Source organism: Acanthopagrus latus, chromosome 8 (genome assembly GCF_904848185.1).
Source record: "Acanthopagrus latus isolate v.2019 chromosome 8, fAcaLat1.1, whole genome shotgun sequence".
NCBI classification, from domain to species: Eukaryota; Metazoa; Chordata; class Actinopteri; order Spariformes; family Sparidae; genus Acanthopagrus; species Acanthopagrus latus.
Genome location: NC_051046.1, coordinates 13435015 through 13450675, shown reverse-complemented (window position 1 = coordinate 13450675; position 15661 = coordinate 13435015). Strand labels below are relative to the sequence as shown.

General features: G+C 44.1%; 1 protein-coding gene across 4 annotated transcripts in view; it reads right to left on the bottom strand.

Annotated features, from left to right (window-relative positions):
- LOC119025155 (cGMP-inhibited 3',5'-cyclic phosphodiesterase A-like) overlaps positions 1-15661 on the bottom strand; it is a 74794-nt gene that overhangs the window by 23971 nt on the left and 35162 nt on the right. For 2 of the 4 annotated variants that reach the window (XM_037108551.1, XM_037108552.1), the window contains exon 2: positions 9007-9057. The exons of the other annotated variants lie outside the window; for them this stretch is intronic. In XM_037108551.1, coding sequence (XP_036964446.1) covers positions 9007-9057 — 51 coding nt within the window. The remainder of the gene's footprint in view (positions 1-9006; positions 9058-15661) is intronic. 4 annotated transcript variants of the gene reach the window in all.

Sequence of the window (15661 nt, the reverse complement as noted above, 5' to 3'; positions counted from 1 at the left end):
CTCTCTCGTGATTTTCCCCCGAGTCACTAAGCTATGACGTTACAAAAATGTGATTGTTGAGTTACAATGATGGTCCTGGAGAATCATTAATTATAATTTTCCAGGAACAGCACCAACATATAGCGCATGGCTAGCCTTTTTGTTTCTGCTGCAAATTAAGTTACACAAAAAATGTAGATTACACATTAATGCAAGTGGTAACTATCAAATATGATAGTATATAATTATATAATAATAGAAATCTGATGAGGGCCATTCTGCCTATAACTACAACTGTTTTGACATTGCTCTATTGCGTCTAATACTGATCTGAATACTTCTCTTACCACTTGTCTGTCTTTGCTGATTAAAATTATCCATCAAATGCTTTGCGCCATGTTAACAGAGAACACATTGTATGCGAACAATGACAAGCACACACAGCCATAACCAAATCATGTTTCAAAAGTGATTTTAGCTGGGGAAAACAACAATATGGCACAAAATGAAAGAAAAAGCCACCCACAGAACAATCGAGAAACAAGAAAAAAATGAAACAAATTAAAAACTGATTTTGCAATGCTGTTAACGGGTCCGACCGAGATTCTGAGGAGCTTTGTGTAAAGTGCGTTATGTCTGCGCTATCACATCAAGCTGCACACAAGCTACCATCCACTCACACATCAAAGGCTTTGCTCTATACCTTATATGGCTCCTTTTAGCTCAGAGGAAGCAAAAACATGAAGACGAGCGAGGAGCGGTGCGCCACAGTAGTAGCAGCTGACATACTTGCACCGTCTGAGACCTCTGAACGACACTGTGCAGCTGTACTCGATGCTTTTAATGAATGGATTCATTAGCCGCGTCTCAGCTGGACTCCGACCTTGGACCTCCTCGCTCCTGACCCCTCAGACGGTCAACAGCCGCAGTCTGTTTCTGCCCGTCTGCCCCACAGCTCTGAAGGCACCAGCGTGGTGTGAGCCGGGCCTTTGTTTTTGCAGAGCTAAGTGAAAAGTTCACAGCCCGCTCTTAATTGCTGCGCCTAGAGCCGCGGAACAAACCACAACTAAACACAGGTCAGTCTTGGCTGCCAGCGAATTTATCTAATAAGCTCACCAGTTCCCTTTTCCCCCCAAAGAATGTTATCAGATTTTTCTCCCCCAATGTCCCATTGACTCTGACACCAGCTGCCAGGCACCCAGAATTATTCTGTTTACACTGGCTAAGTGGCAAAAGGTTGAGCTGAACAACACATGTGTGAGCGCCTTTCATGCATTTCCACTTGTGGGAACAGTGAGGGTTTCGCTTTTTATTTTCCCAGTCGTATCAGATAAGTTGCTGTATTTATACAATCTTCCTGTTGATCTGCAAAAATACAAAGGGCGTGTGTTCGCCGAGTGTGAGGGCATTCCTTCACGGTGACACGCATTTATTGATAAATCTGTCACATGACCAGCACTGGGACCGAGCCAATCTATTTTACAGAGAAGGAGACGTCCTGCGGGGACGGCCGACGGAGCATGTCTGGACAGACGACTATTGTACTCCTCTTACCCTCCTCTCCCTCAAATCTCCTCTTCTCCTCCTCGTCCCTCCCCCCTCTCCTATACTGTGCTCTAATGCATGCTGTGAGGATAAGATGTAAACACCTGTCTCTCAACTCATTTACGGGCTGATTTAGGAGCTTTTCTAAAGAGGGGGCTGAAGAAGAACGAAGCTGCTGGAGAACATCTGGCTCATCTCAGTGTCAACAAACATGCATGTGTACACACACACACACACACACACACGCACACACACACACACACACACACACACACACACACACACACACACACAAAGTGACTTTTACAAACTTTACTCCTTGTTCGCGAAGCACAGCCAACTCAAAACTGAAAACACCAGTCGCATTCACAAAGACGTCAATGTAAATATACCTTGGGACATAAACTAATCAAACTGGCATCGTCTTGAGCACGCAGCACAGAGACTGGTGTGTGCACTAGTGGTGTCACAATTCTTCAAACCAACAGTTCGCCATTGTCAAATGAACACATCTGGAGTTGGTAAATATGAAAAGATCACTGGGTTTATGCCCTGACAGTTGTCATCTATATTCACAGATTCTTCTCCAGAAAGACGGGGCTGTTTCACAACATACACCAGACTCGATCCTGGTGACTTACTGCAGCTTGAGTTGAGCAAGTTGAAAAAACAGTCACCAAAAGTACCACGCTTCGGGATTCAACAATAAACAACAAAAGATAGAAATTCAGCTTGTTTAAAAGCTCTGTTTCTCACATCTGTCCGGAGTAAACCCCTCTCCTCAAACGAAGCAATAAATCATCCCTGGCTGCCATCATTTCTGTTCGGCTCAGTTCTCCTCCTAAATGTAAACCCCCCTTCCCAAACAAATTAATAAAGGATCTCAGAAAGCAAAAGTAAGTGCAGCTGCTGGCTACCACTAAGTTAGCTGTATCGTCTTTGAAGTTTTTTGTTTTTTTTTCTTCAGAGGCACGTACATAGGCCAGGTCAGGGGGAATAACAACATACTGAGGAGAATTGATGATCCTGCAATCAAAATCGTGACACCCCTAGTTTGCACCCAGGTAAACGACGTTGAGCATCGTGTCACTCAGCTTGACCAACCCCAAGCCTGTAGAGGACCATAAAAGTAGAGGGAATGATGAATGTGTTGGGCTTCATTTTGCACTGGGAGGAAGCCACTTAATGCCCAAAACTTGACATGAAAAATAAAGTCTGGCGAGCGGCTCCAGGTGCACGGCCAGCGTTTGAGACACGAGCTTTGGGACGCAGCGGGGATCTTGCTTTCATTAAATTTGCTTCATATTGACCTGAAAAAAATGACTACACCTGTCTGCGGCCACATGTAAGGCATTACCCTTAGAAATACTGTGCTGTTAAAATATATCTACCTTTAAAAACCCTGCCTCTGAGCCTCTCTACATGTTTGTGAGCCGAGGAATGAGAGTTCGAGCATTTAAACGAAGCTGACTGCAGGGGAGAGAAAGGACGCAAAGTCCCGACCATCCCTGGCTCAAGCGTCTAACTTCCCTTCATCTCGGCTTGAAGACAGTTTCTGATTTTTCTAATCTTCCAAAAATCCGCAACCTAAAACTCAAGAATCACCAATAGACATCCTGTAACAGATCAAATTGCGAGTTACATAATATCATCAGGTTATGTAAGCATTTCCTGTCAGGTTAGATGATCACTTTCATTCATCAGCCGTGGCCACCTCTGTAGCAGCGGGCCTCACTTTCTAAGAGGATATATCTCAGACGAGCCCCACATTGTGACCCCTGCTTGGGAAAATGCGCAGAGTATTACAGAAAAAAAAAAAGCTACTGGACAGATGTTATGATGGAGCGTTTCAAAACTCTTAATATTTTTGTGAAAGTACCGCGGCTGGCGTAGACGTTCTTACCTTGGACACATCTGCAGTGTTTGTAAATTCCATTAAAGGCAGTGATTAAAATCATATTTTAACCTCCCAGTCAGGCTGTATATGTCTTTTATGACTAATTTCTAAACGATTCCCTAAGCATACATGCTCCTTTTTTTTTTTTTTTCGTTTTTCCTTTTTTACTGCTGCCCCCCCATCACATTAATAGTAGCACACATTCACATCTGGGAACTGTCAACAACCGTCTGTCACAAGCTCACACTTAGCTCTGTGGAGACTTTCCTGAGAAACGCGCCCTTCAGAATTAGCGAGGGATCCAGCACCTCGGAGAGTCGTGTGAACACGGGAGCTACTACTCTAAATCACAGAGCAACGAGAGAAATGTCACGTCTCTGATCACCCAAACAACAGCTTCCTTAGTTTGAAAATGACTCATCATTCCTGTATTTCCAAGGGGATCAGTGAAATGGATGGATCAGTAATTCTTTTTAAAAGGGAACATACACGCACACACAAACACACGCACACGCACGCACACACACACACACACACACACGGTCGGTGGCCATGAAAACAGCAGCAGGCCTGCTTGTTGGAAAAGTGACAAACTGACAAACCCTCATCTGGTTAATTCATTGGCACACTGGATGAGATCACTGAGAGATTTTAGAAAAAAAACTGAAAGAAAGTAAAACAGCGTGAAAAGTAGTTTGACAGTTTGTGAAATCCATTTGTTTGCTTTCTTACTTTGAGCTTGATAAAAAAAGATTGATACCATTCTCATGCTTCTACAGTAAATAGTGTGAAGCAAACACCAGCAGCCGGTTAGTTTAGCGTGAAGTGTGGAGACAGTGGAAAGCAGCTAGCCTGGCTGTGGCAAGATGCCATGCCACCATCATGTAACCGTGACAGTCTGATAGATGTGCTATTGGACCAGAAGGCCCATTCGTCTGATAGCCTGTTACACTGAGAACAAACGGCCACACTCTCCCTGTCAATTCAGTGGGTTTTTATATAATATAATTATTGATTTAATTTATACTTAATTATTTAATATATACGTGTGTGTGTTGTGAGGGGAGCTGGTCACAGTGACAGTGAGGTCACTTGTGGTGTGCCAAACTTTTGCATTTAACTGGCAAGAGACATGCTGCTTTTAAAAGGAGGAAATTTCGTGATTTGACTGATGCCAGCCCTTGACACACCCACTGATCCCTCTAAGCTGGGCCCACTGTGCCAGCAGCCCAGTCACAAAAATTACCACAAATCCATGTGATATTTGGTCACAAGCCCCCAGCTTTTGTCGACATCCTACATTTGATAAAACTGACTACCGGCATCAATAAACAGTCTTTATGACTCCTCGACGAGCCAAGTCGCATACTAAAGCACGCTCAAACGTTCTGTTATGACATTTTACAATGAAAAACGACGACGTTTATGATCAATGGTCTTAGTTGCCTGTTTGGATCAGTACATCAATAGACATGCCATAGATTAACACCCGCGCAGCAGCTCATGTAAACCAAATGAAGGGCCAGTCAAAACAAACCAGCAATCACCAGAGAAGAGTGAAGAGCTGTTTGTCCACACAGCGTCTCTGCACTCAAGACCATACTTAGCTGTGTGTAGCTTTAGGCTCAGAAATGTGCACCAAAAAGTTATTTGCAAAAAATGACTGCTGATTTAAATCTTGATATCGTTCAAGATGATGAAGAAACATTGAATTTCAAACCTAACCCATCCATGACATGAAAAAACACACATAATAAATGTTGCCCAGGTTTTTTTTAACCGTACCCATGAACGTCAGATCTGTGTTCGCACAAAACGTACCTTTGTCACACGAGACATTTCACAAACAACACCATCAACCATTGCAACAGCACTGAGCAGTGGAAACATGACTGTTGGTGTTCCTGCTGTGTCCACATGTTTTCTGCCAGTAACTGTGCAGAGGACAGATGGAGCACATTTGATGCAACAAACAAAACCCTGATCCTTCTGTCTAATGATGATTATTAATGGGATACACAGACCGAGGTCACATTTTTGTAATTTCTGAGACGGTCCACTTGGTGCACTTTTAACCCCTCGGCTCTCTCGTCTAAACATACAGTCGTCTCAGCCTCCAGTAAAAGGGCAGTGATATGTGGGCTTCTTAAATTGTGCAATGGTGAGAATATAATGTATCCTGGAGGAGAGCTTCAGACTGGACAAATGCCTCAAGGGCCAACTAAGGAAAGAACAGTATTTCATCGTCTTAGTAAACACATTTCTGGAGCTGAAACTGACAATTGTCTATGAACCGTTTAGTCTATAAAATGTTAAAAAAAAAAAAGAGGAAAGAAATTAAAAGTGTGAAAAATGCTCAATATAATTTCCCCGAGCCTGCAGTGACGTCTTCAGACTGCTTCTTTTGTCCAACCAACAGTCCAAAACTCTTCATTTACTATCATAAATGTCACAGAAAAGCAGCAAATCCTCACATTTAAAGGATAAGTTCATCCAACAATGACATTCTTAAATCAAGCCCCTATTTTCATTAGCTGTTATGGAGAATGCTGGGACAGGAATTTACTGTTAAACACCAGAAATGTTTTGGTGGATTACTAAACTATACCCAACTTCTCTATCGCCACATGGGTAAGTAGATGATGAGTGAATTTTCATATGTTGGGCGAACTCGTCCATTAAGAAGCTGTCTATAGTAAGCAACTCTGGCTCTTCATAAGACACACAGATAAACACAATCCAGTGCTTATTTTGAAATTAACCCCTCGTCCTAATCCTCACACTCCTAGAAATGCAGGAATGCGCTGAGCAAGACGTCTAGGGATATATTTAAAAAAAAAAAAAAAAAAAAAAAACACACTCAGGGTTGGCCATCATTTTTTCTCACGATTGAATTTACACAGAACCCCCGGAAAAAAAAAAAAAAATCATTACTGCGCAGCTTTATATTTCAGTGGCAGTGCAGTGACTGTAATGGGCCCGATTACATCTTCCGAGATGGATTAGCTGAAGAGGAGCCCGGGAGATGCCGATGCTCTCTATTTAAAATAACAGAGCGGTGATACGGTGCGAATCACAGCAGAACAGTAACACAAAACTCCGCAGAGACACTCCTCGCTCCCTGCCTCAGCTCCGAAAGCCAAAACTACACCCAAGCAGCACTTCCCACTTCCCCCACCGCGACCCAGCTCCCCTCACAACCTCCGTCAGCTCAGACCAAAGCCGTGCTGAGCCAGGTCCTCGGCTGCAGCCAGGATACAATTACGCGCTATTACACATTTTATTAAAAGGGGGTGTGTTGTGGTGGGGGGGGGGGGGATCAAAACAAAACAAAAAGGAATAACTGCCTCATTAAAGTTTTACTGGGAAAGGTCAAGACAACTGACCCCAAACATGCCACCATCCCATCTGACCAACAGAGATAGACAAACAGACTGGTGGAGAAGCGTGAATATGCTGGCATAAAGTACAGGGCAAACAAAAGGGATGCATGAGGTAAAACAGATGGCTTATGCCGGCCGATGAGCGGGCGAGGATTTACCGCATCAGCGCCGCAGCGGGCGCAGTCATGAGTCTTACTAACTGAATGAGCGTACTATAAATAAAACCCGAGTTAAAGTGTCATTCTACTCCTCAGCTTTCTCTCAGAGAAATGACACCAGCTCAGAGGTGTTTTACTGTTGCTTGCACATCATAAAAAGAGTAGGAGCTTGAAAATTGCTAATGCCTCCGTATCATTTGTGGCAGATCCAATTATTTCCCGGGCTGAGGACGGTCGAAAGAGTGTGTTTTCAGTCGCAGTCAGCCATAAATTTAGTCTTGCCACAGGACCCAATTTAATGAGAAAATACTCCACTCGACTGCCATGATGGGACCAACCAGAGAAAGGCCGGCGACCTTTTGCGACTCCCGAAGCCGCAGTTTTAGGAAGTCTGATCTCGAGTGTTTGAAGCGCTCGCTGTGATTTTGAGAAATCTTCAAAATGACTGCAATGTCACGGCTTGTCTGCCTCACAGACTGCTCTTCCAGCCTTTCTGTAATTCAGAATAACAGTCACCAGATCCGGGCCTACAAGCACCCTTTTTCTCCGATAATCTCTGCGGGTAATGTTCCAAAACCAATGTGTTTTCAAGTCGAAAACAAATATTTAAATAGCTCTTTCCATACATAACTTCACTGTCAATTCCTAAGCTAAAACATCCACCGCAAGCTTTGGACTGGGGGAAAAAAAAAAAAAAAGAAGAAAAAAGTGGTTTGGAAAATGAGCCTGCTAATGTGTGCATGTTGGCGAATACGACACCGTAGAGATCAATCAAGCAGCGCTCCGGTCACTGGCTAAAGAGCGGGGCGTGTGATTTACACCCTCTACAAGGTGCCATGCGCACCGTTGTGAGGCGCTACTAGCCTCTCGGAACCAACAGGAGAGCAGAGCCAAGGGAAAACAGCCACGAGATGGGAGAGGGATGCCAACATAAGCCTCGGCGTCTTACACGTCCTGTCAGTCTCTGGACTATTACAGGATTCCACTGACGAACGCGCAGCACAAAAAGAAGAAAAAAAAAAAAACTAAAAAACACTGAGCTGACCACTGAGTCTAAATGGCAGCTTAGGGAACGCATCAATCAAAAAATATGTGCTTGCCTACTAACCCCACATAACAAATTGATATGAGCCTTGGAGAAAATTTCAGGATGGTAACGTGCCATTAGAACATTTCTGAGGGCATAATTCTGTTCGGCTGATTTTAGGAACTGATACACCACCGCCGTGCATCTTCACATCTCTAGGAAATCATCTAGTGTGTAATTCGATTTCAGGCCCAATCATGCGCTGCAATGTTAGGATCACTATTCATGAAAAATCCCCTAATGTTCCTCCAACCACAACTTTTTTTGGAGTTCTTTCTACCCGAGCATACACTGTCAGCGCAAAGGCATTGTCTATTCATTTCTAAAGGATATCCTCCTGATAGCAGCGCATGCAGCGCACGCATACTGTATATGGCCACGCCAACGCCAAGGGCATTGTTTGTTCTTTATGTACTCCGGAGTCCTGCCCTGTGGCTCCACTGCGGCCCGATACATCAATTCGCAAACATGCACACGCTCTTTCAAAGATGGGAAAGGTAATCTGAAGGATGTGGCTGTGTGCGTCTGCCCTCTGCAAGCTGTGCCCTCTGTGCCGTGTCCTTCTAGTTTCAATTCCCCAGCTTTTAATGGCTTGCGCAGAGCCTTACAGCCAAATCACAGACCTGCGTCCTTTAGACTCACAGAGTACAACAAGGACTCTGGTGGGAAGTAACACCTCTGGACATGCTGTTTAACCACGGCTAAAACGAGCGGCTGAGCAGGCCTGTTAGTGGTAGGATTTCTGCTATTTGCGTCATTTATAAGGTGTGTATGTGAAGGCGAGTGACAGAAATCAGGAAGCTGGTGCGTGTGTTTTCCTGTCAGCTGTGTACCAGCGCCTGGCAATCGATTCGCTGTACTCAAACCATATGAACATTTTTCGCCATGCTTCTCCAAAAAGTATATAAAACATGCTGATAAGTGGTGTGTCTGCGGTGCTCTGTGCACTGTGCTAACCTGTGATCCTCGGGAGCCTCTCTTGTGGTCCCAGTCTGAGCGGGGGAGCATCTGTGGGAAACAGAGACAGAGACATGTTGAAACCACAGTCCTGCACATCCTGTTTCTGTTAGCATCCCACAACTTTGCCTCTACACGAAGGCCACACCGTAATGGAGATATACTGCGGGAAAAGAGGAGGAGCGGGAGTGGCAATGCAAAGACTCGAGGACGTGTGTGTGTGTCGGGGGGGGAATGGAAACGCTCATAAATGCAGAAATGGGTTTTGTCTATTTTTTTTTTTTTTTCACTTTCCATTAAGCGCAGACGTCTAATGCAATTTCACAGTCAGGTTTTGGTTTACTTTAGCTCCAATTCACCGCCTAAGGGGCTGGTGGAGGCTGAGGATTTTTATGCTGTCTAATTACCAGCCACTGTGTCCTCCCACAGGCCTCGTAAACCCGTTTTCCACTTTCTCGGGGAGTCACCGAATGCATCACTGCAGCTCTGTCACCGATTTTGGGTGCACACGCGTTGCAGGAGAGCCAAGTCAACATTGAACACCCCGTCCTCCCTCCCTGCCCTCTGTTGGAGCATTCTGGCCCCGAACTGAGAAACCCTGAGATACCCAGCATGTCGCCGTGACAAATTGCTGCTGCGCACACTGAGGCAAGGGGCTCAGCGTAAGAGCCAAACTGATAATTCAGGTGCAATTTACTGTGTCAGTGGAGGTCATTGAGTTGGGTCACGCTGCGAGTGAAAACACTGGGGAAACAGTGGGTCTTCTGGATAGCAGCGTTGTCACGCAGAGAGTTTTCCCACAGAGCTGCTTCGTTCTTAACAAACACAACAGTAAAGTTACTGTTCCCGTAAATATGAGGTTGTTCAGCATGTACATTTATCACTTTAAAAAACACAGGTATATTGTACTGTATACTAAATCGAAGACTGCAGAATGGGGTTTTTTGTGGTTCATTTACAGTACCTCTGGTGGTGTCTGACCACGCAGAGAGTTTTATGAGCTGAGGTTTTACGATATCTGGCTCCGCTGTCTCTCCCCCGACTCCAAATTCAATGGAGGTGAATGGAAAAATGCGTTTGTGTTGCTTAAAGCACCAAAACGTACATACGCAGAAACATAAGTAATGAACAAAACCGAAACAAATCCCTGGCACTTTTGAATGGTAAATATCAACCAAAAAGCAACAAAGTGAACTAATATTTGAGGGAAAAAAGTTTATTGGGTATATAACAATCAAAATCTGAGCTCCATTTGCACTGTGTGGGCATGCTTTGATCATTTCTGACTGGCAGTTGCTGACATAAACAAAGAATCCCTCAGCTGTCATCCTGCCTGTTTTCATTGAAATATTGCTAAAGTTTGAAAAATCCCTTTCTCCGGTGAAAAAACGGGAGCAGACTGACAGAAACCTGTTCCAACTGTTCCAACTTTTGCAGAAAAGAAAGCTCTTTCTTACACATTCTGACGCATTTAAAGGCCTTAAGCTGTACTGTAGTTTAAATTGGGAATCAAAGCAGATTGAAATCCTGTGGTTTGAATTGAGGTGAAGACTGTGTGTGTGTGTGTGTGTGTGTGTGTGTTTTTTTTTTTCGTTTTTGATCGTTAAGTGTGCCATTTGGGCCGCAGGAGACACGGGTCTGGTCTGTCAGCAACTTTGTGGGAAGATTGCTGTACACCTCATCCTTCGGTCAAGGTCCTGGCAACAATGGGTGACGCTCCACGGAACGCGGTGGCCCTGACAATAACGCGAACAAGGTCGTCATCATAACACTCGCACATCTCGACGCACACCCATTCATTAAGTGCGACCGCTTTTTTCCACGGCTTGACATTTAGGAGCAACACGAGGGGGTTTGCCCTTTCTCAACGAGCATCTTCACTCTCTCATCCTCCATTTTCTTGGACTCGGGCTGCAGCTACAAAGAGCCTGGCTTCTCTGATCCTTCACGCGATAATATCTGTGAGTCACTTCAAAGCTCCATCAAGCGTGCGCGAAGCTTCTCATGCATTACTAGACGGGGAAGGACGTCAACGAGCAATCGGCTGTGTAAAAGGCTTGTGTATTGGATATAAATGACTGTAAATGATAGCATCAGCCAGGCAGAGAGCAGTTTGTCTTATTCGTCACTGATCTGATGACAGGGCTTTTTTGCTTTTTCAGTAAACGAGCTGGCAGCAGCTCCGCCGTGGTCACAGTCCTGCTCCATTAGAAGGTCCTAGTATCAGTGAGGCTCTCCAGGCGCGCACACGTAAACAGCCTTTCGACTTATGGTCTTATGTAACCCAACCTTTCATCTCCACACTCTGACAGACAGGCCCAGACTACACAGAAGTCTACATGCGCCCCTTTGATGTGCCAACACAAAAAAAAACAAAACAAAAAAAAAGCCACACAAAATCAAAGCCGGGCATGAAACATTCGAGCGCACAGACGGACTGCAGAGCTCTCTTTCCTCTAAAACTCGCTCAAAAAGTTCGATCAGCAAACACTAAACCACGCACTGGATGCAGTCTTGTGTTACTGTATTCAAATGTTTGGTTTGTTTCTGTTTTTTTTGTTGTTTTGTTTTGTTTTTTTTAACCAGAAGTGGAAAATTGGGAAACAAAACGTTGGTGTTGGTTCTTTAAAACTTCAAACCACCGACATTAGAATAAACATGGAATAGCTGAACCACAAACAACCGTCAATCACTCAAAGACAAACTAGAGTTTAAAGATCGCTAAAAGTATTCTTTTCTTTCAGGTGAGTTTTCATTACTCCATGCACTCTGAACACAAGGTAGCACTCTGTAGAGCACAAACCTCCATCCCAGGGCCCGAAAGCCCCCTTTAATACAATATGATTGTAATCCAGTATCAAATAATACACATTTAAATCTGCTAGATCTGGATTTTCATTAGGATCTGCAACAAACTGTTCTAACTCATAGATACAAACTCCCTTAATATGCCACGCAAATGTAAAAAAAAAAATAAAAAAAAAAAATCTTGCATTTTCTTTAAACAGTGTTAGAGAATATGGGGAAAAAGTTTCCGGATCTAAGTTTATGGGGTCTATTCTGGACCAACTAGCCAAACAACAAACCATCAATAAAAAAAAATAAAAATAAAAATGAAACATTAAAAATGATCACAATTGTTTTTCTCAGTGGCCTCTCAGGGCTTCCATACAAAACTGCTCCAACTTTGGTCCAAATACAGAACTAGATTTTAACCTCACAAAGGCTAAACATGAACACACTGAAATCAAAATTCATATGACATAAACATAACAAAGAGGTTAAACATCTTCTGTTAAAGCCAGTTGATCATTAACACACAATAATGAAAACAAAACAAAACAAAAAAAAAAACAAGAGGAGACTAGTTCAAGCTTTATGACCTTGTTTTGTTTCGGCAGGACGGAGCAGAACAGCGTAAGATTATACTCAAAACATGTGACAGCTCACTGTCAATATTATGTCTGAAGAGTTAAAACCACACATGAATGATTTCTTAGATATCTCCTGGTTTTTCATGGATGCCCTCCAGGCAGCACTACGCAGCCGAAGCAGTAAAATTTCCAAATGGATTTGTTTTTGTCCTGAAGCTCCAGTGCACCCACTGGGAAAAATAACAACTTTGCAGAAGTTATGCCCTTTGTTTCACCCTCTGCGAGATTCATTATGCCGCCCTGTAACTCACAATAAGCCAGGACGAGCAGTGGCTTTCCATCACTTACAGCAATACTTGTGATTTATAAAGAGACTGAAAGCAGTCCTCAGAAGGAAAAAATGCTTTGTGTCTTTGAAAGTGGAAGTCTTTCAATCACCGCGCTGCAGCTACCAGAGTAACATGACACACTCAATAAGGTCTGAGGCATTTTTATGGGACTCTGGCTCCGTTGTGAACACATTCTGGACACGAACTGTACCTTCACGATCCAGAGTGATCCTCTCAAGAAACAAATAAGACGATTGAATCGATAAATTGAATTCAAACACCGATCTCAGCGCATGGTGTTGAGGTGGTAATCTGCTTGTTGAGCCGGTAACTGGTTTCTATCCATGCAGATAGTTTTGGGTTTTGGTTTTGAGACATCTGTTTGATTTGTGCTTCCACCCCGATACCGTAACCACGAATGGAATCACATTTAAAAAAAAAAAAAAAAAACTTTGACTGTGATGTGTCTTTCCAGGAACAATGTGGATAACCCACAAACCTCACTGTCAACAGTTTACTTTGGAACTATTTTCCACCTATGAAGCCCGTACCGAGTGAGGCCGGTGGAACATTCAGAGTCACATTGTTCCTGGAAAGAGATGTTGCTGTTGAATTTAGAATGATTCGAACCAAAAACAAAATTCCATTCACTCTCGCTGTAACAGGATGGAGACGTAAATTTCGACGTCAACGGATATCTTCCGGGCTGGATGCGACAAGAAGTAAGCGAGGAAATACTTTTTTGTGTGTGTTTGGATTAACTAGAAGGAGACTAACTCTATGTTAGCCAAGTTAGAGTGAGTGTTTTCCAAATGTTACATGTGTTCAGCTCCGTTGCTCTGCTTGTTTATTACGACGTGGCGATATTCTGTGTTGTGTTTCTTCGGTTCTTCGCGTTTTCGTACCGTCCATCATGTGATTCAGTGCTTGGAAACGTTACAACCCAATTGCCAGAATGAATGTTGGCTGTGTTTCTGCAAACCACTGGTATGTTGAAATGTAACTTTTCTTTTTAGGATGCAATATTTATTTACGTGCAATTTCTATTTCTATCTCGTGACACTATGTTTATGCTCTGGTTAGGTTTAGGCAAAAAAAACAAAACACTGTTTTGAACACCACGACTGCAGCTGAAACTTGTCCATAAGTCTTGTTAAAAAAAAACGTTTTTGTCTCTGCAAAGAAGCTGTAGATGTCCCAAGGTCTATTAAAAGCACCCGTTTTTGTCGCCCTAAACATGGCTGCAGATTGTCCTGCGGTCTCTTGGAAAACAGCTAGTCCTGTAACCAAAAACACGGTTGGAGATGTCACAATGTCTCATCAAAAATATCCGGTTTTGGCGCCACAAACATGGCTGTAGATGTTACTTACTGCCTGTAACAATTCCCTCCACCTCCAGACACATGAACACGTAATGTGAACATGATAGGACACGTTTTTATTGAAATGTCAAAATGGTATGTAGCCTTTGACACGTACAAATGTGAATGTATCACAGTCTGTAGATTTGAACCTCTGGGCGTAAGACATCCTGCCTCGTGCTGTCCGGCTCGATGACAGTTTGTTTAGAAACATTTCTCTGCTTCAAGGTAAATAACGGGAGGGACGCTCGTGAGCGGATGATATGAAAATGTCAGCGATACAAAGAAAGCAGCCAGCCATAACATATCCACTGCCCTCTGCAAATGAGCTGCACTCTCATGACTCAAAACAGTGCCAGCCAAGTAAACTCCCACCCTTCCTCTCACCCAGAGTGTTAAGAGGGCAGCAGTGTGGATGCCAGTATGCAGCCATGCCCTGTCCACCACCATGGCTCCGAGCCACAGCCCACAGCAAGCTGCTGTGCCTCTGAGGTGCTGGGTAAACACCACGGTGTCAAAGCACAAACAAACTAACTGGAATATGCTTTGACCTGCTCCCACCAATAACCAGTTGAGAACCACTTCCCTGTGGGTGTGAAGTGGTGGGAGCTGCAGCGGCGGCGGCACCCATAGCGCAGCTCACCTTTCACACCGATCGACCTGAAGCCTCGTAATTAGCCCGACCCACTGTCATCGGCTCACTACAGAGTACTTTTCTAAATCTGTCTGGGGAGAGAAGCGGAAACTGCCTTGTCCTAATATAGCTCGGTGCGATTTAACCGCTAGCAGTGTTTCTTAATCATTCATTCATGATCAGGCCTTCATTCTTCTTTCTCTGCCTCTCGCGTCCTATTTTGTCCCTCATTACTGGCTTCATGCGAGTGGAGTTGATGTGTGTCGACTCGGATATTCAGTTGCGGCGTTATCTTGTTAGCGCCTGGATTTACTCTGACTCAAACTCAGTGTCCATTGAGGACACGGCAAGCAAGAAATGCGGACTAGAGATCTTCTGTTTGGGGGAAGAAAAAAAAACAAAAAAACAGAGATTGCTGATTTGACAGTATGGTTGGGTTAATTAAGGCAGTGTGGAAGGGGCCAGGAGATCACACTGCAGGATTTCCAATCAGCTTGACCCAAGGGTTTTTGCGCACCACCTCTTGGTCTAATTAAACCCACTATTCTCGCGCTGAGAGTCGGGCCTGCACAGTCATGAGTTCACACATATGCCTGCTTGCTAAGCGCACGCACACACATGCACCCGGGCTCACACCGGCTGCCTCCAGGTCTCCGAATTTCTCTCACTTATTCCTCCTTTGTTCCTTTATCGCGGCTCTCTGTCAGAGATGTTCTGACGTCTGCTGCGCTTGACTCAGACATCCCCGCGCTCAGTTTCATTTCAGCCGGCGAAAAAAAAAAAGAAAAGAAAGAAGAAAGTAGGTCAGATGCTGCTAAGTCTCTCCGTGTAAAGGCTTCAGAAATGACAGCGGCTTATTCGTCAGGACGCCATCAAGGCAACAATCAAAGATCCCTGTACTCCGTTTCACGGGCGATACAGCCACAGTAAACTCTGTGTTACTCATCACGGCCTTGA